Genomic DNA, 26,809 nt, shown 5'->3' with positions numbered 1-26,809 from the left:
ATAGGTTTTGGATGTCAGGGTATCAATGTGCTTCCCGAATGTTAAATGGGACGCAAACCAAGTATTTAAAACTAATAACAGGCATTAGGGTGGTTTTAGCGTTGGTTCTTATCTGGAGCTCAGTCATTGGAAGCTTTAGAATTGTAGCCTTGGTCCCAAATACGATTTTTACAGTCTTGCCAGTGTTTAAGGAAATCCAATTTTCAAGTATCAAAAAGTCAGATTGAAGTGTGTGTTCAAGGTCAGAGAGGCTAGGGCTGTGTGCATATAAGATTGTGTCATCTGCATACATGTGTATTTAAGCTCCCTTACAAGCTGTAGGAAAATCATTGATGAACACTGAGAAGAGTAGGGGCCCCAGAACAGAGATCTGTATTCCACATTATATGCCATCAACTTAAAATGACATTATATACTGTATGTGCAATAGACCTCTGCATGAATGTAGAGGCCACTTGAAACGAATGTTTATATTTACACTTGTATTGATAAGGTTTGAATTTCTATGTTCTTATCAAAATTGTAAATACATATGTGAACAATAAAGATGTATATAGTTTTATAGCAATAACATGTCAAATTAATATTTTACTCTTTTAAAAAAAAAAAAAATTGGTAATTTTTGTTTTTTATTTGTGTACTTGAAAAAAGGACTTATAAAGTGCGCAGAAAAATCAGCTAGGCAGCAGAGTAAACCAGGATACAGGCCGTGCTGCTGCTTCAAGATGTCGCCGCCATGCCTCCAGATGTCAAAGTGACGTAGTCGATACCCTGTCACAACGGTGACGTCAGGAGGCATGGCTGCGACAGCTTCAAGCCGCAGCATGGCTTCTATCCTGGTTTACTCGGCTGTCTAGCTGTTTTTTCTGCACACTTTATTTGTGGTTTGAAAGATAAGTGACTGGATTACACTAGACCTTTTTAGGGCATCAAAGGCTGTCGTTTATATGTCTATCTCTGTTTTATCACTGATGCGATAGGCTGAGTTTATAGTGGAGAGTGGCCGTGCTCTCCAGCGCTGATGCTCACCTCTCGCTTACCAAGCGGCTGCTTTTCATGTTCTTGTCCCTCAGACAGAGCGTGTGCTCTGGTAGGCGGGGCGGAGGCGGGTCGGGAGGCGGGACAGGGATCTGTGTGATGGATATGTATGTATGTATATATATATGTATGATATATATAGATATATCCAAAATATATATATCACTAGCTGATATACCCAGTGTTGCCCGGGATGTAAATTCGTAATAGGTAGTATAATGTATAAATAGGGGAACAATAGGTTGACTATTTGATGGAAAGGTTGTATAATAATGTTGAAAAGAAACATGGAAGAAAATGTAATACGATGTTGTTTAAAAATGTGAGGTGTGTCCCCGCTAGGGTGTGAGTCAGCGGGTGAGTCAGCGGGTGGGTGTTCAGTACGGGTGGCGGGTGGGTAGTGAGTGCTGGCTGTGGGTGGGGGTCCCGCTAGGGCGTGAGCGGGTGTGAGGCGGTGGGTGTCTGTTGAGTGCGGGCGGCAGCTGGTCAGTGATGTCGGTGCGTAGGAGTGCGTGTGTGGCGGGTGGGTGTGAGGCGGGAGGCATCGGGTGGGTGGTGAGTCGGGCGGCGGCTGTGGGGCGCAGGGGTGTGAGGCGGCGGGTGGGTGAAAGGCAGAGGCGGGAGACGGGAGGCGGCGTGAGGGGAAGGCAGGGGCGGGGGGTGATGGGAAGGCAGGGGCGGGGGGTGAGGGGAAGGCAGGGGTGGGGGGAAGGGGGTGTGAGTGTGTATGTGTCTGTGTGTGTGTGTCAGTCACTGTGTGTGTCTGCACTGTGTGTTGGGGTGGTCAAAAACGGAGGTGGGGGTCAAAAACAGAGCTGGAGGGGGAGCAAAAACAGAGCTGGGGGGGCAAAAACGGAGCTGGGGGGGGCAAAAACGGAGCTTGGGGGGGGGGGGCAAAAACGGAGCTGGGGGGGGGGGGCAAAAACGGAGCTTGGGGGGGGGGGGGGGCAAAAACGGAGCTTGGGGGGGGGGGGGCAAAAACGGTGCTGGTTTTTGAATGTATTTATTGAGTAAGGATCAGTCAGATCAAAGTCAGATCAGGGAACAATGGCCGCTCTCGGACTGATTGGACGGCAGTGGGTCACGTGACCGCACCTCCTCTCCAGCAAGCACAGAAACACAGATTTGCCTGTAGCTGGAAGCTGAGCGAGGTTCAGCAAGCGTGAGCAATCAAGCGGAAACTTTCACTCTGAATGGCACCATAACATATAATGGGTCTCTGAATATATGCTCAGCGCGCCTCAGCAAGCACTACGCCACTATAAACTCAGCCATAGACTGGAGGGTCTGATACTTTTGTCACACAGGCTAGGACACCCTGCAACAGCCTGCTGAAATCTGCATGATTTCATGCCCATGCAGGCGAGCCAGCAGGCGCGATCGGAGGCGGGGGGAGACTGAGGGAGGCGGGGCAGTGACGTCGCTGGGCCAATCGCCCGCGACACACCGCGCTGATTGGATGTTTTCAGCCGATAGCGCGCTGAAAAACAGCTTGGCTGTTGGCTGAAAACTCCTAGCGCCTCAGCACGCCTGCGGACGCTCGCGTGAGCCCCCTCTCAAGGCATCCTCATTGAGGATGCAGGGGCTCAGTGCGGAGCATCCGCACGGCTCAGCGCGGCCTGTCCTTCTATGGACTCGGCCTTACTCATACTACTACTATGAGGCCTATGCACTAAGCGCTGAAAACTCGGGAAGCATGGGGTCCCTTAGGCAGAAACCAAAGCGGTTCAGCTCAGGAGACCCTCTGCTTCCACACACTATTAATAAAAAATTACATTAAACCTGCTTCATTATCTTAGCGCAGGCAAGCACAACTTGTAAAGCGAGAAGGGCCAAACTGCTCCAAGGATAACAGATTCGGGCCACACGGGTAAATGACATCATCATATCTCCCCAGCACCTCTCATCATCATCATCATCCTCATATCTCCTCCTGAACCCCTCAATCTCCCCCAGCACCCCTCATCATCCTATCTGCCCCAGCACCCCCCATCATCTTCATATATCTCCCCCAACACCCCTCATCTTCATATCTCCCCCTGCACTCATCATCAACCTTTGCGAGACTCACCCTCTATCTCACACCCCCCTCTCTCCCCCTCACCCATACACAATACTCCCCTCCTCATAACACAAAATACCACCCTGCAGACCACACACCTCCCTCCCTGCAGACCTCACCCCCCCTGCACCTCCCATCACTCTCCCCCCCTGCACCTCACATCACTCTCCCCCCCTGCACCTCACATCACTCTCCCCCCCTGCACCTCACCCCCCCTGCACCTCACATCACTCCACTACACCTCACATCACTCCACCTCACCCCCCCTACACCTAACATCACCCCGTGCACCTCACCCCCCCCACCTCACATTAACCCCGTGCACCTCACCTCCCCCCCACCTCACATTTCCCTTTTTTTTTTTATTATACACAGGATTGATACCAGAGGCCGGCGGCGGTCCCCGTGGTGTCCGGGGGCCTCAGCTGGTCCCTGTGCGTATCTGTGGTGGTCCCTCGGGTGGTTCCCACTGGCCTGCGGTACCAATCCTGTTGCAAAAACAATACGGAATACATTGCAATAAATACATCTCCCCCCCAACACATACAGTACAGTAATGGGCAAAATAACTATTATCCAGATATGGATAATAGCTCATTTGCCCAATATTAACTAAAACATTAGCCAGCCAGCATAAAGTAAATATACCTTTCTGTTTTTCATTGCACATTGACTGATAATGTATTAATCTGTGCCCCTTTAGGGTATAAATAATTAGGGATAGAAAACAAGCATTTGCCAAAAAATGCATTGGCTATCGACTTATTTTTTCTATTTCTGTTTATTGTTTGGATTAAATTGTTTAGCATTTGGATGGCTTGTTGAGTATATTTTAGGATTGTCTTGGCATTCTTAATTATTTGTTTTGTTGGCTACTGGTTTTAATTGATGTGTTGGCGAGTGGTTTTATTAATTTGTTGGCTAGTGGTTAAAATTAATTGTTTTGTTGGCTAATGTTTAAAATTAATTGTTTTCTTAGTTAGTGCTTTAATTTATTAAATTGATTGTTGGAAAGTGCTTTTATTTATGTATTTAATTGGTTGACTAGCGCTTTTATTTATCGAATTGGGATGTTTAGGTGCTTGTGTATATGTTTTATTATTGTGTATTTTTGGCCTTCGTGCTTTTTTATTAAGGTGACCATTGACTGCTATAGTAGCTTATCATGCCCATATTATATGGGTATGATATACCACTATGCCAATCAATGGGTACAGGGTGGGTATAGTGGTCCTGGGGTGGGTACTTTGGCCTCCCGGGTGGGTAGCGGGGGAGTGTGGGTTAACCCATTCATTACTATAGCGGTCATTAACCGCTAAGGTGATTAAGGGGGTTAGGGGCCATTAGATTGTATTTTCTCTTGTATTCTTTCTGGCAACCGAGGAAATGGACCTGCAGTATGCTGACGAGGACAGGAGTAAGCAGATGGCAGGGGTAAGTAAAATGTTTTATTTATTGCTGGCTGGCTAATGTTTTATTTTATAATGGGCAATGAGCTATTATCCATATCTGGATAATTGTTATTTTGCCCATTACTGTACTGTATGTGTTGGAGGGGGAGGGGGGAGATGTATTTATTGCAATGTATGCCACATTTTTTTTGTGCTACAGGATTGGTACCGCAAGCCAGCCGGGACCACCAGGGCCGCCAACAGAAATCATGGGGACCAGGACAAATGAAAAGAGCAGGCCCCCCTCAACCCATAGCGCACCTACTACGGAAACATTTTTTTTCACACACAACCTTTTACTTAACTGTTTTCTTGTTATTATTTATACGGAAAAAAACAAAAACATGCAATCTGTTTATTTTAATATTTTCAACAAAAGACAAAGATACCCAATGCTACATCCAAGGTGACAAAAGGCCTCGGGGGGTTAAATATGGGCCGGTGGGATGGGGTTAAATATGGGCCGGGGGGGTGTTTAAATATGGTCCGGGGGGTGTTTAAATATGGGCCTAGGGGGGTGGTGTTCAAATATGGGCTTGGGGAGGAGGATTAAATATGGGTCTGGTGGGGGGAGATACATATGGGCCTGGGGGAGTTAAATATGGGACTGGGGAGATGGAGATTATATATAATATACAATATATGATACCGTTTTGACGCGAAATCAGAGGGCAGCAGTCAGGTAAGTAGGTAAACAAGTATTGTATTAGAAAAATGGCACAATAACCAACGTTTCGGTCTCCCAACGGGACCTTTCTCAAGGTGGTGTAGTGAATGGTTGACAGTGTACACATATATAACCCATAAAACAAGTGCAGTTTAATCACACTAATTGCAATTGAATAATTAATCAATTATACCTGGCAAGAGCCCGCCAAAAACAGCATGCCTGGGGATCCTTGTAATGCATATGTAGCCATTATGAATCCTATCAGCCGGGAATTAGTGCTGCGGACTCGTTGCGCATGTGCAATGAAGTAGCAAGTGCTGTTACCTAAACGCGCTTGACTAGGCTTATATCTGACGTTGCAAAGCTACCAGAGACGCAGCGGCCATCTTGGATCTGCCGCGCATGCGTGCATGCTGTCTGCAGTTTGCGAACCCCGCCAACAGTAACAACAAAGCTAAATCGGAGAAGCCCTAATGCCTAAAATTGCTGGAAGCATGAGAGCAACATAGTGGAAAAGCCAAATAACGTATAACACCTAGATCACGTGATGTGTTGATGGATATTAGCATACTGCTAAGATTGGCTGAGCCAGAGAGGGGCAGAATCCCTGAAACCAGGTATAAACACCACACAGTAGATATAAACAATAATAAAAGAATGCTTGTCATATATATATAGTCATTAGACATAAAACACTTGTTGGGTCATTATAAAGCCTGAGCACAAACTTAAAGGCACAAAAGTGAAAACACCAAATTATTGCATGTGACGTGGGGAGGAAGGAGTTAAACTGAATTGCTATGCATTACTGTGTTTGCCCTTAGCCATTTTTATCCCCCATTTGCAGGCCATTCTCTGCCTGCCAGGTTAAAAGAAAAAATGCATTGCTTGCCATTCCCTCTAACCGACACATGATGGCAGTCTAGCAGCTGGCATTTCAATGAGAAATACTAATTCTAGAACGAAAACACCCAGAAACCTGATTTTTGAGGTGCAAATACAGTGAACCACTACATGCACGTACATATCATTTTTACAGTTATGACACGAACAGAACATGGTGTTTTAATAAAGTGTGTATAAACTGCAGATTGTAAATGTAAGGCAGGAGGTATTTTTTGTAAGTCCAGAGGTATTTTTTGTAAGTCCAAGCAGGAATTACTTGGACATCTAGCAGTGATATGGGTGAATGAGCTGGGGGTATTTTTATGACGGAGCCTCAAAAGGGGTCTCGCTGATTTAGCATCTCCCTGTCTAAAAGAGTGTCAGTTATGAAAAGACCCAGAGACCCATAATGTATGCTGGCACACAAAACTGGCATACTGATGCACAACAGATGTCAGGTTAGTGACACCTCTGGGTCAGAAATCAGACTCAGCAGCACCAAGTTATGGGTGTAGCCCAGGTATGCTAAGTGGCATGGGCGTCAACCTGACCCATGCGCCCTGCCCACCAGACAGCCCTTTTGCGGTCTTCTGAACTGTGGGTAAACTGGCTATTGGTGGGTTAATGGTTCCCACGAGGGGGATTGGATCCACATGTTAAAGATAGCTTTGGCCAATCTATAACTGTGGCTCCCCAGGTAGCCCCAGTGTGATTCCTGAATTTTGATCCATGATGTAAAGATGCAAGACTTTGTTCCAGCACAGCGGCAACCGGTCCAGGAGTGAAGGGTTTAATTACAACGTAACCACAGGACTTTTAAACCAAGGTTGCATTTCTGGCGCTTGCAGGCAAAGGACAATTTCTTTCGTTCCAAGGACAATTTATTTCGTTCCCTTATCCCAGTAAGTGTTGTTTTAAGTGTATTCTGCAGATGTCGTGTGTTTGTCTATTAAGGAAATAAATCACAATTTATTTTGCAACTTGTTCTGTTCAATCAAGTACCCAGAAATATAAATGTGTTGATAAAAGTTGGTGTCCATCGTGACATTGCATACATTAAGTGTGGCTGCAGTCCAGATCTGTGATGCATAGTGACATAGTAACCATAATGTAAGAGCACAAAATCTAGCCCAACACAGAGGTAAAAATATAAAGGGGTCCTGGTATTGCATATAATGAGTCATTCAACAATTGTACCAAATGGATGCTTCAAAGAAGATGAGCAATCAAGGGGCATGATTTAGCCAAGGACCTGTTATTGCATAATAATCCTCCATCAGTGTAACCATGGAGATGAGTACTTCTCTGCTCTGCTAGTGACTCAGCTTTTTGAGGTCCACATACGATTCATGATGAATCGCTCGTCAAATAATCATCATATCATATATAGCATTTACAGTTTGACAACCTTCCAATGATATAGATAGATTATATATATATATATATATATATATATATATATATATATATATATATATATATATATATAGATCAATGCATATAAAAACAAATAATACATATAAAACCCACCCAAATATATATAAAAAAAAAAATACCCCAATGCATCTAAAAAAAATATACTCCAACTATATATATACAAAAATGGGGGCCAGTAGGCCGGTGGCTGCGTGATGGCTAGGGGGTGGGGGGTGTCCATTAGCAGGTCCCAGCAGTTGCCGTCGGCCCCAGTTCTCACTCAATGTCTGTCCCACAAGGTGTCTGATGCCGAGCTGACTTCCGGCTCTCACATAAGAGAGACCTGCCACTGGGTGCCTTGCAGCCACACTTGCAACCCTACCAGAACAGCTGAGAGCCGGGGCCCGGCTGCGACCGGCAGCAGGGCCTGGCCAGATGAAATTTGCAGCGCCGGCAAGGCCCCGCCCAGCCAGCGGGCCCAAGACACTAGCCCCGGCAGACCCCCCTTGTTGGCGGCCCTGGGGACCACCCGAGGACACCCGGGAACCACCTGAGGACCCCCGGACACACATGGTGACAACCCAGGGGCCCCGGGAATCACGCATGGGCCCCCAGACAACCGTGGGGACCACCCTACGGTTGGGCTAAAGTCATGAGTGGAGTACCTCAGGGATCGGTCCTGGGACCCCTGGTTTTTTTTTTTTATTACTTACATTTTTATTGAGCATTTTTTTTGACATACGAAATAAAAATGAACAAAACATAAAACAGATAAAGGGGGGGGATCGGGGAGGGGGGGAGGGGTAGCATTTGTAGAAATATGGCATTGTACACAACAATTTGATTATCACATGTATCACTCTGTTCCAAATATTACAATCTATATATGGGGATATACCTGCATGGCGAAACCAAGGAGCCCAAATCGCAGAGAATTGCGAGGTAGAGCCGTTCAGATAGGCTGAGAGTTTTTCCATATAAACTATATGCCAGATTTTGTTATTTATTTGGTTTAAGGATGGGGGGGCAGGTTGTTTCCAATTTTTGCCAATTGTACACCTTGTAGCATTTAACATTTGGGCTAGTACTCTAGCTTTTTTTCGGGGAATATTGGCCATTGGCTTGCCTAGCAATATATATACTGGGTCATGAGGGACAGTGATTTCTAGGATCTTGTGTATTAAGGTGAACACTTCCGTCCAGGTTTGTTGGATTTTGTGACATGACCAGAATATATGCAGAATATTCCCCACTTCACCACAACCACGCCAGCACACAGGGGAGACCCCTGGGACCCCTGCTTTTTAACTTGTTTATTAATGACCTTGAGGTTGGCATTGAGAGCAAAGACTCCATCTTTGCTGATGGTACTAAATTGTGTAAGGTAATAGAATCAGAGCAGGATGTAATTTCCTCTTCAGAATGACTTGGAGAGACTGGAAATGTGGGCAGGTAAATGGCAGATGAGGTTTAATACAGATAGATGGAACGTTATGCATTTGGGATGCAAGAATAAAAAGGCGAATTACAAATTAAATGGGGATAAATTGGGAGAATCCTTGATGGAGAAGGATTTAGGAGTGCTTGTAGACAGCAGGCTTAACAATAGTGCACAAAGTCATGCAGTAGCTGCAAAGGCAAACAAGATCTTATCTTGCATCAAACGGGCAATGGATGGAAGGGAAGTAAACATAATTATGCCCCTTTACAAAGCATTAGTAAGACCTCACCTTGAATATGGAGTACAATTTGGGGCACCAATCCTAAGAAAATACATTATGGAACTAGAGAGAGTGCAGAGAAGAGCCACCAAATTAATAAAGGGGATGGACAATCTAACTTATGAGGAGAGGATAGCTAAATTAGATTTATTTACATTAGAAAAGAGGCGTCTAAGAGGGTGTTAAGAGGGTGTCACGGTGGACTGACCTGATCAACAATTTTATATTTTGAGAAACTAGATTGAGCACACAAGTTGGGCAAAATACACTGACATTTATTTCCTTAATAGACAGACACACGACAACCTTAGAATATACTTGACAAAACACATACTGAGGGGGAGAACGGGATAAAATGTCCAGAGATGAAACAAAGCACCGGAATATTGTCTTTTAAAGTGCCGTCCCGTTGCCAGCCCAATATATCATGGAATAGTGCAAAGTTCATTCTGGTCCGTTGGGGTTCGTTAGATAACCCCCAGCCCTAACGAAATCCTGAAGCAGAGTTCTGTCCTTGGTTCCGATGAAATTAACTTGTTGCGTTCTGGAATCGTTGCTGCTGCTCTTATCAGCGAGGTGGAAATTGAATCACATGGTAAAAGAAAGACAACGGGGATAGCTTGGGGGGCATGTATATAGGGACTGAGATCATATCTCCAACATACCCGCCCAATCCCCTTCGTGGGAATTTCCTACTCACCAATCCGCAACTTGCCCACAGTTTGCAGAGTGGGCACTATTGGGATTTCCCGTTGGTACAGCGCCTGTGCTAACCTGACATCTTGGCTGCTTACCATACGTGTACTCCCCTTTTCCCTGGCATCTGCCAGGCTAGGAGTTGGTCTCAAGGTGTGAACTAACCCAGATGACTAACAGGATTTCCTATTCAGTGAGCATCCCGGCTAATTCACACCTTCTGGCTCTGGGGGCTTTCATTTGCAAAACTCCCCTAGACTCATAGGCACTGCCTCAACATGGGGTCTATGAAGGCTGCATAAGAAAGTGCCCCCAGCTCATGGGTGTGAAAACATTTGGTCACTGGGTGCATTACAAAGGCAAGTAGAAAAAATTTATCCTGCCTGTACTTTTAAAACTGCAACCAGAAAGGCACTTTATAAAAAAATATATGTTTTACTTATCCTACAATTATATTTCTTAATAAGTGTGTGCTTGGGGTGTTACTCTTGGGCTGCACACCAAGTTTCAGGGTGCTAGTCCATTCCGTTCCCGAGTTAGGGGCTTCTCCTTGAGTTGGCAATGCTGGGCTATGGGCTTCTCACGTCAATTGACCTGCAGTTAACCGAGTTCCCACGTCAATTGCCTACCGCCTTTCAAGTTACGCTACTAACCGGGACTGGATACATTGTAACCAGTACCCACTTGAGACTGAAACCGCAACCCTTTGATTCAATTGACCTCGCGGTTGCGAGTTCAAGCCTCAGTAATGGATACATATGTTACTCAACGGAACAAAGAGACCGCGCCACGCTTCTCCAATTAGCTTGCGGCTTGGCTCGCGCAGCGGCATCTTGTGTCCAAACACTAGTAATATACAATGTAATACATTAACGCAGGCCTTTACAATCCTTGAAAACGGGGACAATAAGGTACAGAGGGTAAAATAGTACATGTATAGTGCATATAAAATTAACCCGTTCATCCCTAGTACAAAACAGGGTTAACCAGCTGAGCATACTGCTTCTATTAATGCGCTGATTAACCCCATTTTCGTTACAGAGGGGATATGATAACTATATACAAATATATTCGGGGACAATACAAGGAGCTTTCAAAATAATTATTCATCCCACGGGCAGGACAAAGGACTCTGGGCCATCCCTTAAGGTTGGAGGAAAGGAGATTTCACCAGCAACAAAGGAAAGGGTTCTTTACAGTAAGGGCAGTTAAAATGTGGAATTCATTACCCATGGAGACTGTGATGGCAGGTACAATAGATTTGTTCAAAAAAAGGTTGGACATCTTTTTAGATAGGAAAGGTATACAGGGATATACCAAATAAGTAAACATGGGAAGGATGTTGATCCAGGGATTAATCCGATTGCCAATTCTTGGAGTCAGGAAGGAATTTATTTTTCCCCTTATGAGATATAATTGGATGACATAACTGGGGTTTTTGTTTGCCTTACTCTGGATCAATAAGCAAGTATAGATATAGGATAAAGTATCTGTTGTCTAAATTTAGCATAGGTTGAACTTGATGGACGTAAGTCTTTTTTCAACCTCATCTACTATGTAACCATGTAACTGGGGGCCACCAGACACCCGAGGGGACAACCCGAGAACTCCTGTGGGACCACCTGGAGGCCCAAGGACACCCGCGGGGACCACCTAGAGGCCCACGGACACCCGTGGGGGCCACCTGGAGGCCTACGGACACCCGTGGGGGCCACCTGGAGGCCTACGGACACCCGTGGGGGCCACCTGGAGGCCCACGGACACCTGTGGGAGCCACCTGGAGGCCCACGGACACCCACGGGGGCCACCCGAGAACCCCCAGACACCCACCTGGAGACCCACGGACACTCGCGGGGATCCCCACAGGCTTCTGGTATCAATCCTGTGTATAAAAAAATTAATTATGGTTTTACGTGGGCACACAGGGGGTGAGTGGGATGTGCATTGGTGGTTCGTACATATTGTAATGTTTATTGGGGGCAGAGGGGGTGAATGAAGGGCCAAGTACCCACTTCACTCACCCCCTTTGCCCCCAATAAAGCTGCTGTTGTTCCTTAACCCCTTCAGTGCCTTAGCGGTTAGCCGCTAAGGTAATGAAGTTGCCTGTAAATGCATTTTTATTGCATTGGATTGATGCCGGAGGACCCTGGTGTTGATATTAATGGATATCAGCTCCGGAGACTTCCGGCATCAATATGATGCAGGAAAAATGCATTTTTTTCTAAGTCCCGTCTCGCCACCTTGCTGACAACTTTTCCTGGTGGGACGATTTTGAGAGGAAATCTCTATTCTTGAGCCGCGATTAGCCTCGATAAGCTAAAAATCGGGGCTACTAGAAATGCACAAGTTTGAAAACCTACCGATAAGTGGCTTATCGCTGTTCATTTGGCGTTTTTTCCCTGGGAATTTTTTTTTGTTGCCGAAAAAGGGCTTTAATCGCCAACTTATCGGTGCTTATTGAATAGCAGTAGGCTTTTTTGCCAAAAAGGCCTCGCTAAGTGGCTTATTGGTGTTTAGTGCATAAGCTCCTAAGTGTTTCTATTTCTCATCTGATATAGCCACTAATCATGGCTGTTGGTGGTATCAGTGTTACGCCGGTGCTGCCCGCAGACCAGACCCGTCCCCTGTGCTGAGGTGGGACGTAGGGATACACGCACCCGCAGCAAAGGGAGCACGTCCGGAGTGTGGTGTTAGTGTTGCCAGGCCAGGTATAGTAATGAAGACAATACTTGCCGGTACCGGTAGTAGAGGAGGAGTAGTATTTGCCGTTGCCAAGATCAGGGATTGGAGAGTTGCGGATGGTCGAAGGTACAAGCCGTGTTACAGGGACGCCAGAAGTCACGAAGTCCAGGTAGAGCCGAAGTCGAGAGCCAGAGGGGGTAGTCATCCAATCCGCGTCAATACCTGAGGAGTCACTGAGAGAGTATACCAATGCTTCCATACAGAACTATGTCGAGCGACGAGTGATGGGAAGCACAGGCATAATAAAGCTGGGCAGGCCAATGGGAAGAGGGGGCAGGCCTGGAGGACTGCAAAGAGTCCTCCCTGATAGGAGGGAGGTGTTACAGCCCAGCTGAGTGTAGTTATTGATTTGCATGGGACTGTGTGATGCTTGGGGGCGACGCCTCACTGCAGGAGCAGTTAAAAGTGCTCTGTTAGGCGTGTGCTCTGTAAGCTGGGAATGCATGCACATAACGTCTGGAGCTGGCGTGCGTGTGCGCGTGGATTCGGTGACTGACGCACATATGCGCATGGGGTCAGAGACAGACGCACGTGTGCGCATAGAGCGCGGAGCTGGGGACACACGCAGAGGCTGCGGTTCAACAGGCACCTCTTCGGTTGGTGCAATTCTGTGATGGCGAGGAGCCAGAGTGCCAGTGGCAGACAACGGAGGTATGTGGGAATTGCGCTGCAGACGCTTGGACGCCTGAGTACCAACAGGAGGTGAGTAATGGTCGCGCTGACGGCGCTTAGACACCAGATTCCTTACAGTACCCCCCTCTTCAGGAACGGCCTCGGGACGGTCCTTAAATGGTTTGTTTGGAAACTTCTTCCTGAAAGTCTTCAGAAGAACCGGAGTGTGGATATCACGAAGTGGAACCCAAGACCTTTCTTCTGGGCCGAAACCCTTCCAGTGCACAAGGAACTGCAGTTGACCCCTGGATATGCGAGAATCGAGCAGGGACTGGACCTCATATTCTTCCCTATTCTGGGTAATAACCGGATCAGGCCTACGGTTATGGTTGGGGAAAAAATTACTGGATACGAAAGGCTTGAGTAGAGATGTGTGAAACACGTTTGGTATCTTCATGCTGTCGGGAAGTTGAAGCCGGAATGCTACTGGATTAATCTGTTCAGTTATCGGAAAAGGGCCCAGGAACCTCGGCGCCAATTTTGGGGAAGGTACCTTCAAATAAATATTTCTTGAGGACAGCCATACCATATCCCTTGGCTTGTATCTGGGTGCCGGACGGCGGTGGCGATCTGCCTGATGTTTGGCCCTTTGAGAGGCGGTAAGAAGAGCAGACTGAATCTTGGACCATGCTGATTGCAGAGAAGTGACACGTCATCTACAGCCGGGACTCCGGAAGGAATGTTGGAGACGGGAAGACATGGGGGATGAAAACCGTAATTGATGAAAAATGGCGACTCTCGGGTGGACTCGTTGGTAGCGGAGTTAAAAGCATATTCGGCCCATGGCAAAAGTTGTGCCCAATCATCCTGAGAATTGGAAATGAAACACCTCAGGTATTTTTCCAGGGACTGATTGACCCTTTCTGTTTGACTATTGGACTGAGGATGGTAAGCTGAGGAAAAAGAAGAAGAGATCCCTAGTCTTTTGGTAAAAGTTCTCCAAAATCTGGATACGAACTGTGATCCTCTGTCAGACACGATGGACGAAGGAATACCATGAATGCGAAAGATGTGATCAGTGAAGATATCAGCAAGGGCGGGTGAGGTGGGAAGTCCTTTGAGCGGGATAAAGTGAGCCATCTTAGAAAAACGATCCACCACCACTAAAATCGTATTCATCCCTTTGGACCTTGGCAACTCCACAATAAAATCCATTGATATATGTGACCATGGACGTTCTGGGATGGGCAGAGGAAGGAGAAGACCGTGAGGCCTTTGATGAATTGTCTTGTTTTGCGCACAGACCGGACAAGCGTGCGTATATTCGAAAATGTCTTTGGACATCTTGGGCCACCAAAAGTTGCGACGTATAAGGTCCAAAGTCTTTTTGTAGCCAGGATGACCAGCTGCTCTCGAGGCATGTCCCCAATCCAGAACCTCGGGTATGAAATTAGGTCTCACGAAGAGCTTGCCCTTGGGGACCTTCAGGTTCTTTGGAATGGACCTTTGAGACTTGACGATCTTGTCAAAGCTTCTGAAGGAAGATGCGGTGAAAATCTTCTCGTGAGGTAAAATGGTCTCCATGGAATCTTCTGGTCTCTCTTCGGAAGAATGTTGTCTTGAGAGAGCATCGGCTTTGACATTTTTAGTCCCAGGAATATATGACAGTTGGAAATTAAATCTGGAAAAGAACAAAGACCAGCGGGCTTGCCGTGGACCCAGACGGCGAGTGTTCTCTATATATAATAAATTCTTATGGTCTGTGAGGATGGTGAATGGTTCCCTCGACCCTTCCAGGAGATGCCTCCATTCTTGAAGTGCCATTTTAACGGCCAGTAACTCTCTGTTCCCCACGTCGTAGTTCCTCTCTGCTGAGGTAAATTTCTTCGAAAAGAATGCGCAGGGATGCAATTTTTCTTGGGGTGAAGGTCTCTGGGATAGAATGGCACCGGCGCCAGAATCAGAAGCGTCCACCTCCAACACGAAAGGGAGATCAGTGTTGGGGTGATGGAGAACCGGTGCGGACACAAAAGCCTCCTTAAGTGTGTTGAAGGCGGTATTGGCCTCTGGTGACCAAACCGACGGATCGGGCCCCTTCTTCGTAAGGGCTGTGATAGGTGCAACAATTCTGGAGAAATCTCGGATAAACTTGCGGTAGTAGTTCGCAAATCCCAGGAAGCGCTGGACGGATTTAAGAGAGTCGGGTCTAGGCCAGTTAGTAACAGCTTTTAATTTGTCCGGATCCATCATGAAACCATCGCTGGAAATAATGTAGCCTAGAAACTGGGTCGAAGTCTGATGGAAGGTACATTTCTCCATCTTGGCATATAAGCGATGTTCACGAAGGCGAGAGAGTACGTAAGATGTATGAAAGATGTGGTCCTGTAAATTCTTTGAAAAAATCAGGATATCATCCAGATAGACTATGACAAAGTCGTTGAGTACTTTACGGAAGACATCGTTAATGAAATCTTGAAAAACGGCCGGAGCATTACACAATCCGAAAGGCATCACAAGGTATTCGTAGTGGCCACTACGCGTGTTGAAGGCCGTTTTCCATTCGTCTCCTTGACGTATGCGTACAAGATTATAAGCTCCCCTGAGGTCCAGCTTGGAGAAGACTTTGGCACCTTGCAACCTATCAAAAAGTTCAGTGATAAGGGGGAGTGGGTAGCGATTCTTTACGGTGATGCGGTTAAGCCCTCGATAATCGATACAAGGTCTTAAAGTTCCATCCTTCTTCTTTACGAAGAAGAACCCTGCTCCAGCTGGTGAAGTAGATGGACGAATAAAACCTTTCTTCAGGTTCTCCTGGATGTACTCGTCCATAGCCTTAGTTTCGGGGAGAGACAGAGGATAAGTCTTGGACTTAGGTAATGTGTAACCAGGAATCAGGTCAATAGGACAGTCATATGACCTGTGTGGGGGTAGAAGGTCAGATTGTACCTTATTAAATACGTCCAGAAACTGGTGGTAAACCGTAGGGAGGTTCGTCTCAGGAATGGTGGTATTCGCTAGGAGTCGCTGTGGTTCGCCTGACCTTGGTTCCCAAGTGATGGGGTTGGTGGATGTCCAATCGATCCGTGGGTTGTGTAGTTGTAACCATGGCAAACCTAGGGTTATGGGTGTTCCCGGAGCCTGAATTACGTCGAGGGTCAGGGTTTCCTTATGATTATCAGAGGAAAGTACAACCGGAACCGTCTCTAATGAGATAAATGCAGGCGTGAGTGGATGCCCATCAATTCCGACCAAGGCGATGGGGATCTTTTTCACCACGAACGGTATCTGATAGTGTTTGGCGAACTCTTGATCCACGAAATTGCCTCCGGCTCCAGAGTCTATGAAGGCTACTGTGGAGACGCGAAACTTACGGCCTGAGAGGCACACGGGTATAGTGAGTTTCTTAGGGAATCCTTTTTGGGGAAGGGGACGAGGAGACATAACACCCACGAAGAGCCCCTTCATACTCACTGGGTGTTCCCGTTTTCCAGAGATGGAGGACATTCTTGGGTCCGATGTTTTTGCAGGTCCGCAATAATAGCACAATTCCCCGGCGCGGCGGAATTGCCGTATTGGTGTGCGAACCCGTTGAACCCCCAACTGCATCGGTTCGGACGAGTCCAAGGAAGGACGGAGCGGTGAAGTGGACCTGGGGACTGTAGTAGTGCTGAGAGAGAGAGACGAAGGGGTTACCGAGCGAGTGCGCTGGCGCTCCGTGCGGCGTACCTGAATACGTTGGTCCACTCTAATCGCCAGAGTGATGAGATCCTTCAAAAGACCTGGCCTGGGTTGGAGAGCAAGTACATCCTTGATGCTGTCTGACAGTCCTTGCCAGAATACGGCGACGTAGGCCTCCTGTTCCCAGTTGGTCTCTGCTGCAAGGGTCCGGAACTCTATGGCGTATTCAGTCACCAGTCTTCGCCCTTGAGTAATCTGTAAAAGAGAAGACGCCACCTCCCGACGTGCGGGGGAATCAAACACTTGCCTGAATTCCGTCTTGAGTAATTCTGGGTAAGGTCATCTCGCCGCTCCCAGATGGGGGAGGCCCAAGCCAGTGCGCTACCCGTCAACAGATTATAAACGTAGGCCACCTTCTTTCGGCCAGTAGAAAACTGGTGGGGGGCCATTTCAAATTGTACCTCACATTGATTAATGAAGCCCCGAAAATCTTGAGATTCACCTGCGTAAGGTTTGGGGTTAGGAATCCACATATCTAATTCAGTCTGGTCTGCGTCTTGTGGGCTCGACATAATGTTACGCCGGTGCTGTCCGCAGACCAGACCCGTCCCCTGTGCTGAGGTGGGGCGTAGGGATACACGCACCCGCAGCAAAGGGAGCGCGTCCGGAGTGTGGTGTTAGTGTTGCCAGGCCAGGTATAGTAACGAAGACAATACTTGCCGGTACCGGTAGTAGAGGAGGAGTAGTATTTGCCGTTGCCAAGATCAGGGATTGGAGAGTTGCGGATGGTCGAAGGTACAAGCCGTGTTACAGGGACGCCAGAAGTCACGAAGTCCAGGTAGAGCCGAAGTCGAGAGCCAGAGGGGGTAGTCGTCCAATCCGCGTCAATACCTGAGGAGTCACTGAGAGAGTATACCAATGCTTCCATACAGAACTATGTCGAGCGACGAGTGATGGGAAGCACAGGCATAATAAAACTGGGCAGGCCAATGGGAAGAGGGGGCAGGCCTGGAGGACTGCAAAGAGTCCTCCCTGATAGGAGGGAGGTGTTACAGCCCAGCTGAGTGTAGTTATTGATTTGCATGGGACTGTGTGATGCTTGGGGGCGACGCCTCACTGCAGGAGCAGTTAAAAGTGCTCTGTTAGGCGTGTGCTCTGTAAGCTGGGAATGCATGCACATAACGTCTGGAGCTGGCGTGCGTGTGCGCGTGGATTCGGTGACTGACGCACATATGCGCATGGGGTCAGAGACAGACGCACGTGTGCGCATAGTGCGCGGAGCTGGGGACACACGCAGAGGCTGCGGTTCAACAGGCACCTCTTCGGTTGGTGCAATCCTGTGATGGCGAGGAGCCAGAGTGCCAGTGGCAGACAACGGAGGTATGTGGGAATTGCGCTGCAGACGCTTGGACGCCTGAGTACCGACGGGAGGTGAGTAATGGTCGCGCTGACGGCGCTTAGACACCAGATTCCTTACAATCAGACCTTGATATGTGTATAACACTGTTGTGGCTCATGCATTGTGTGGATGTGCAGACTGCTGCTTCTATTTACCTACCCTTACTGGATTGTATATTTACAATCCAGAGGTATAGCAAAGCACTGGGTGTGACACGTGATTCACCTTTGCTATTTATGTATATTGACCCTTATAGGGGAAATACATTGTGGTGTAATAACACCTGTATACATACCAGTTATTGGTATATTTTCGCCACCCTATTGGAGGATTTTTAATAATTTTCACTATACATGTTCACTTGTGTATATATTATTATTTTTATGTTATTAAAATTGTATTATTTTTCCTTTTAGTCCTATGTGGACATATTTTATGTATGTCAGAGTACCTCTGAGTACCTCAGCTATGGGCAATTGACCCCTTTGAAGAGACATTACCTCTTATGGACTAATAGTCCACATATTTAATCCCACACTGAGAGCATAAAAAACGGACCTTTTAGATCTACTAAAAAGGGATCTGGTAACATAATACCCATCAGTACCCTTTCTCAAACTACCCGATTGTTCTCCGATGTTTTCTGATCATTTAGGAGAGGTTAAAGTAGCACCTCTCGCACTATTGTACTCATTGAGAAAGCATCATACCTGGTGCTAAACGCGTGGGAGGAGATTTTGTCTGTGTATTTTTGTTTTGTATTTTTAGCATGTAGTCAATAAACCTTTTTTATATCTGGCGAGTTCCGATTTTGTATGGGGTAGCAGTCCCACCGATCCAATGTTTCCTCTTGGTTCTACCGTGATTGGAGCGACGCACATGGGGTCACTCAACCAGCTGTGGGAGAGACATTGATTCATAGTGATCATCAACGATTCCACACCGGAGGCACTGGGTTAGAACCTTAGTCCCAGTTATTCCATGGAGACACTTATATCACCTATTTTGAGTTAATCTTGGTTGGTCTTTACTACCTCATATACGTGTCCTCTCTCCCCCTCTAATCCATTTTGATGGTTATATTTTATGTGGATTTGTTCCTCCGTTTATCATTACCCCGCAACAAAGATTATTTGGATATCACATATTCCCATGCCGTTTCCTTGAGCTTATACCCGGTTTATGTTACAAAATATCTCCATGCTTTAAAGTCAGTACGTTTACTCAGAGCCACTTTTTCAGCCCTGAAGAAAAGCTACTTATTATTATACATGAGAAAATATGTTCTAATGCTTAGTACGGTTTAGTAAATCTGGGCCGTAGATGTCATTAGCTGCTTATCTGTTAAACAGATACCATTACACATTCAATAAGGGCCCTTACCACCTTCACTGGCAAAAAGGGCACAATTTAAAACATAACGGGGGAGCAGTATAGTAATAACATCCCTAACTTTGACATGGTTCCAATCCCAATGTCAGCTCCTTACAATTTTGGGCAAGTCACGAAAAAATTAAAAAAAGTTATCCATATTCTTATTTGTGAAGAATGTTTAGTGTTGTACGTAGAAATATATATATAACACTAAGAACATTTTTCACAAATAAGAATATCCATCATCATTGTTTGTTATTTTTAAATTTCCATTTGCCTTGGAATCTAGACGAGTGGCATCTGTGTCCAACGACGGTCATTTCTTCTTGTGATATGTAGGGCCAACTGCTATTTTACTTTCTTCACCCTTGTGATGCCACACGCTTTTATTTGGTTTCAAACCCATTCAATATTTTTCTTGTCCTTTAGGGCAATACACTTGGTGAGACCTCTAAGGGTACTCACGAAAAGAATCCCTATATAAATGTACTCTACCTAATTGTGATAAACGTGGCAGTATATAACTGCCGAGTAAAATACTCAAAACATCAAGGACGACTGCGGACTGAAGTGGTCCCAAAAGACCCCACTAATAGAAAATAATAACATTTTATTAAACATATATGCTGGGAGAATAACAAACACAATGTGAATTAAAATGCAATGTAAATAAAATGATGTTGAGTGATTTGTATGTTGAAGGGACTCAATATTGATTTTGATACTGTTTATTACGTTTGATCACACAGGGTCCCTTATTACTTGGGCGCCGACACTAGGGTTAATACCAGGCCAATAGCCCTGTGTACATCCCAATATACTTACCTCTCAGCCGGTCTGTTCTCTCCAAGGGGATTTTATTGACATTGCATTTTAATTCACATTGTGTTTGTTATTCTCCCAGCATATATGTTAATAATATTTTATTATTTTCTATTAGTGGTGTCTTTTGGGACCACTTCAGTCCGCAGTCATCCTTGATGTTTTGAGTATTTTTTTGTTGTTGAGTTTTTTGAGTATTTTTACTATTATCACAATTAGGTAGAGTGCATTTATATAGGGATTCTTTTCGTGAGTACCCTTAGGGGTCTCACCAAGTGTTGTGTTCTAGTTTGATTCCATCCCTGATGCACCACCTCCTTTCACCACATAGATGTTCATTGTATTATATTAGGTGAGCGGCAGATTGTGTTAGTTTGGTCTTTTAGGGCAATACCCAGCATACATCTGTCCATACATCTTTGTGGTGTCTGAAGTAGTGTTGGACCGGGTCCTACATTTTTTTTAAACCGGGTAACGGGTACCCGGAGGATTTGGTAACTTGTACCAAGCCGGGTACCCGGTTTTTCACTTACCTGGGGTGGAGGAAGCCCGCGGCAACATCTGAACAGGTAAGCAGAGGTGCGGGTGCGGTGGGGCAGCAACAGCGTCAGTGTGGTGCCCGCGCGGGAGCTGCAGGACTCCATACTGCACTGTGAGCTGGGACCATGTGACCGGAGCAGGAGAAGAAGCTTTCCTATTGGACAGCCGGCTGTCCAAAAGGAAAGCTTCTTCTCCTGCTCCGTTCACATGGTCCCAGCTCCCAGTGCAGTCTGGAGTCCTGCAGCTCCCGCGCAGGCTCCACATGACTGTGATGCTGCCCCACCGCCCCCGCACCTCTGCTTACCTGTTCAGAAGTCCGTGTGGGCTTCCAGCAGGTAAGTAACAGATAGATACTTTTCAACTACCCTGACATTACCCGGATACCCGGTGCAGGGTCCACTTTCCAGCTGCCGGGTCCGGGTAATTTCCAGGTAGCTGAAAAGCAGCCGGGTAACGGGTAGTACCCGGTACATCACTAGTCTGAAGCTTCTGAATTATCTTCCAAATTCCACATCCATACTTGAGCATAGCAAGAATGCACTGGTTGAAAACTTTCCACTTGAGACACAGTGGAAGGTTCCCATTGAAAGATTGTCTTGTTTCTTCCAAATACGCTCCATCCTGTCTTCATTCTCCTGTTGATTTCATTCAGAAAGGCTTCCACCCATTGCTACTTGTCAGCCAAGTTAGACCTAGGTCTTCAACATCTTCTAATTCTATTTATTTCAATCTTTGCAGAATTTACACATTTATTTAACATCACTTTGGTCTTGTGGAGCTTCATACTTGGTTTGGCAAGTTCTCCGATTTGTTGCTGGAGGTCTTCTGAACTCGGGCAAAAACAATGTCAACGAAAATCGTAGGTTGGTTCCTTTTTCTTCCCAATCCAATATCTTAAACAATTCTTACGGTGTTATTGTGAAAATCTTTGGTGACATGGTGTCTCCCTGTCACACATCGCTTCCTGATCCTTATCTTGCTTGTACCTTCATGTTATCTAACGGTTGATGTGGCATTCTTGTAAATGTTCTTTATGATATGAACTAGCTGATATACCCGGCGTTGCCCGTGATGTAATGTTCTGCCTCCCCCATCCTCCCTCTCAACTCCCTTCCCCCCTCTTCACAGCTATTCAGGCTTCCCCCCCTTCTCTCCTGACTCCCCCCCCCCCCCCTCTCTCTCTCCTGACTCCCTCCCTCCCCACCTGTCTCTCTCCTGACTCCCTCTCTCCCCCCCTCTCTCCTGACTCCCTCTCCCCCCCTCTCTCCTGACTCCCTCTCCCCCCTCTCCTGACTCCCTCTCTCCTGACACCATCTCCCCCTTCTCTCCTGACTCCCTCTCTCCCCCCCTCTCTCCTGACTCCCTCTCCCCCCCCTCTCTCCTGACACCCTCTCTCCCCCTCTCTCCGGACTCCCTCTCTCCCCCCCTCTCTCCTGACTGAATACCACCCCCCGCCTGTCCGCTGTGCGCTGCCATCTTACCGGGGGCAGCTGCAGGAGGAAGGGGGTCCTTTCGGAGGCTGCCTGCCCACTGCCTGTCCCCCCACCACAGAGGGAAGTGAGCGTTGGCGGCTGAGGCAGGAGGGCCGCGCCGCGCTTCCCCTCCGTCCGGGAGCCGGTGGGGGGGAGGGAGAGGGAGAGAGTTGGGTGACGTCATAGAGCCGGGTGATGTCATAGAGCCACCAATCTGATTGGCCAGAGGCTGAGGACCAATCAGATTCACCGCAGCTAGTACCAACCTTTCGATTTTATATATTAAGATGTATACATCAACACGATCTTCTTAATGGATTTAGAACCGCGGAGGTGTAGACAGAATCAAATGCTTTTTTGTAATCTACGAATCCAAAAAAGAATAGTTCTGCGTGAAATCACTTCTTGTACGACGTGAATGTGGTCCATTTGCAAGGCTAATATTTACACTGCAAAAAGGCGAAAATGTCACACGGTTCAGCGGAGACAGAACATTATCAAGTGTTATTCTTCATGTCCCATCCAGGCTTCTGTCTGTTAGACTTCGCTCTTTGTTTAACCCTTTCACTGTAACACAAAAATAAAACTATATGCAATGCAACATGTTGCAGACCCCCGGGCAGTGGAAGGCTTAAACTGCTCCTGTTCAGATGCTGGTTCTAGAGTAGTTGTAAAAAGTGAATGAATGAGTGCAAAGAAGCAATATTCGAATGAATTATCCTAATTCCTAATGGTTTGTTTTTTTAAATAGCAGTAATACAAAAAAAGTTTTGATACAGTGAAAAGGGAAAAATACAACTCTCTTGTGTCAGATACTGCTCCTACAGGGAATTTTCCCAGCTTCCTCCAACAGATGTCAAAATAAGTGTGTGTGTGTGTGTGTGTGTGTGTGTGTGTGTGTGTGTGTGTGTGTGTATGTGTGTGTGTGTGTGTGTGAAGACAGACATTTCTCTCGGCAAATCCTGGAAGCTTGCCCCCCCCACCCCAAAAAAAAAACAGGAGCCCCGCTCACACCGCGTTGAAGCGGATTGCGCTATAACGGAGTTGAGCTGTAGATAGAAGAGAATGGCAGCACACTGAAAAAAGCCTCAGCAGGGGCAAGTATGGTGCATGGTAACGAGTGAATAGTTCAAGTCTTTGAGGATCTCTAGAGATCTTCTTCTCTCTGGGGACCAAAACGTCGGGCATATGTGTGCATTTTGGACCCAATAAACCACTTTGTGATTATCTCTTGTGCTGTGCCGGTATATTGGATCTCTAGGGATCCTCACCGGCTGTATACATATGTATATATGTATATATATATATATACACATATACATACATATATACACACACACACATACGTTACAATGGAGGGGGGGAAAGGAAATGGAAAAGAAATGGTACAGAATTAGCAAAGACAGTTCAATATTAGTAGAGGTAAGTGTGGTGTAACAGGATTGCTGATGCTCCTATTAGTGGTCTTGTCGTTATTCAGGAGTTGTGTCAATAAGGTAAGAGTGCAAAACACTTCCCATGGCATAATAAAGTAATGTATTTGTTTAAAAAAACACACACACACACACACACACACACACACACACACACTAAAAGCAGCGCATATAGCAGCTTTAAAACATTGTAATGCACCACTGTTAAAGACCATTAGGTTCAAACAAGAATGAATTCCAGAAGAAGCAGTAGAGAAACGCGTTGAATCGTTTGCGCTGTCATTTGGAGACCTGGAGTACTGGAGACCGGAGTTACCCTGTTCAGCATCTTCCGCCACACGGCTGACGTCACCGGAAGTGACGCGAGAAACAGGAAGAAGCAGAGGCAGGACTGGGACCAGCTGAGATACCAGGAAATCTCCATATATTTACATGCGCATTGCCTTTGTGCAAAATGTGAGTGCACATTTGTTATCTGTTATTGATTCCACATTATATGTATAGACATACCACACTATTGTGAGTCTTCTTTCTTTTGAGAAACTGTGGCGAGAAGGGTTAACCAGGCCAATAATAAAGGCATTATACCCGGCTGGTTAACCCTAAACCCTGTTGGGAGTGAAGGGGTTAAAATGTAGTATCCCCATATCATCATGTTTTCCCCTACACTATTATTTGTGTCCCTGTTTTGCAGCTCTATAGCTAGCTGCAGGTAACAGGATGTATGTGAAATGTGCTAATTGTATTTGCGGCACTAGGAGGGATCTAGCAATCTAATTTTTGGATTCCAGGTAACTGAAGAAATACGACACACCTACATATTTGTTTTATATTGGTCATACAGGTAGAAACCACATATAAAAAATAAAGTGTGTTTCAGTGCTGGCGTGTGCCTGTGATCCCCGATCAAAGCACATTTAATTAAGGGGCTAACGCGCTTGGAAAGAGCTAGCACTCTAATTTTTGGAGTGCAGCTAAGTAAAAAGAAACCATACCCATACATATAAGGTTTATAATAGTAGCATAAGCAGAACATACTTTATAAATAAATTGTATTGTACTGGTGTTTTTAAATGTACAGGCAGAAAGCTTTTCCTGACAGGAATGTATTAACATGTAAATATGCCAATGGTTGATTAACTGAGGGATTTCTCAACTCTGTGCTTCAAAGACACCCTGCAGATAGGGTGTCTCAATGTCTATGAGAAGTACGGCGTTGAAAAGCCTCAGCTATCCTAGGTGTTAGGATGGCCGGGATATTGCGAGTGCCAGATACTGGTGTAAAGTATGGGGCCATTCACACTTGGTAGCCAAACCCCAGACTTACTGTCGCCAGGTAAGAAGTTGGACCCAGTATACTAAACAGCCTAGGTGTCAAGTTGACACATGCTCTGTGCAAACCAGGAAGCCACTTCTGCCCATGCTATGAACTACTGGCAAGTCTGGGATAGGGGGAAAAAGTATTCCCACGGAAGGGTTTGGGTGTGTATGTTAGGTATAGGACCCATAACCCTATAAAGATGCCTGCAGTCCAGTCCCAGAGAGATTCACCTGATTTTAACAACGATTCAACCAAGTTACAGTGTCAGCGGTTCTGGAGTGTGAGGGGTTAGTAATATCGGAACCAAGGATCATCCCCCTCTTCTAGAATTCGTTAGAGCTAAGGGTTCCAGAACGAACCCTGTAAGGACTGACCGAATTTGTTCCTCTGTCCGAGATATAGGGCTGGCAAGTTGCGCCCTAGCCAGGAACTGCTGCACGGATTCTTTTGCGCACCCACTTGCATGCGTGCAGGGGTGTCCAGAGACTTTGTTTCGTTCCAAGGACATTTGTTTTCGTTTCCCCATCCCAGTAAGTGTTTTATTGAGTGTATATTGTGAAGATGTGTGTTTGTCTGAAAATAAATAAATTACCATTTATTTTACTCATTTTGTTTGCTCAGTTCAGAATCCCAGTATTAATGTGTAGATAAGACCTAGTCTACCGTGACAGGAACATTGGAGAAATTGACATTTTCTGGCTATCCTTGACGTTGCACTATACCTTGCTCTAGTCAGTGAGAGACTGGGTCTCTGACATGCCATCTATCTAGAGGGAATTTGTGAGTGTAACACTTACCCTGCTTATAACACTTTTAATATTCACCCATATTGGCTTCACTATTGTGCATTCTGTATTTTTTGTTTCTACATGCTCTTCATGTGAACATCTGCACTCCCCTTTTTTTTGGAAGAAATATGCATCGATTTGGACTAAGGAAGGACCTTAAAGGGTTTAATGAGCTGCTTTACATTAGTTTACCCTTTTCCCCTTATTTGGTGACACTGTACTATTGTCTTTTTGCACAATTGTATTTTATTTTCACTGTGTGTAAATAATTGTACAATTCACCATCACTTATTAAGCACATTATTATCTCACAATTTATATACACTCCTATCCCACCTAAAAGCGCCCAGTTACAATCCTATCAAATAAGAATTCATCATTTATAGAAAGCAAATATTTCTTGACTAAACAAAACCACCCCAGCATCCAGCAGGCACCAACAGAGTAGGTACGGTAACTGTACCATGATCTCACCTGTCAAACTTCACATCTTTGCAAGAAGTGATTATAAGAATCCCGGAGACAGCAGCAAGTATTGCTTGTATGGAGGAGACTATCCTGAAAAATATGAAAGATTGAGATTAATATTATCTAGTAATTGATTTTGCAGTATGATGAAACCTAAACCAGCAATCACCCCATCTCATTTAAAAAAAAAAAAAAGAAAACTCTAACAGCTAAAACGTGCA

At 45.9% G+C, this 26,809-nt stretch overlaps 1 protein-coding gene across 2 annotated transcripts in view; it reads right to left on the bottom strand.

Moving 5' to 3' along the window:
- The window catches only part of TLCD3A (TLC domain containing 3A), a 54,416-nt gene that overhangs the window by 13,955 nt on the left and 13,652 nt on the right, over positions 1-26,809 (bottom strand). The window contains exon 2 of one of the 2 annotated variants that reach the window (XM_075589579.1): positions 26,595-26,678. The exons of the other annotated variant lie outside the window; for it this stretch is intronic. Coding sequence (XP_075445694.1) covers positions 26,595-26,678 — 84 coding nt within the window. The remainder of the gene's footprint in view (positions 1-26,594; positions 26,679-26,809) is intronic. 2 annotated transcript variants of the gene reach the window in all.

Source organism: Ascaphus truei, chromosome 3 (genome assembly GCF_040206685.1).
Source record: "Ascaphus truei isolate aAscTru1 chromosome 3, aAscTru1.hap1, whole genome shotgun sequence".
In the NCBI taxonomy this organism is placed as follows: Eukaryota; Metazoa; Chordata; class Amphibia; order Anura; family Ascaphidae; genus Ascaphus; species Ascaphus truei.
Note: the sequence above shows the minus strand (reverse complement) of the source record. Positions and strands in the feature narration are given on the sequence as shown.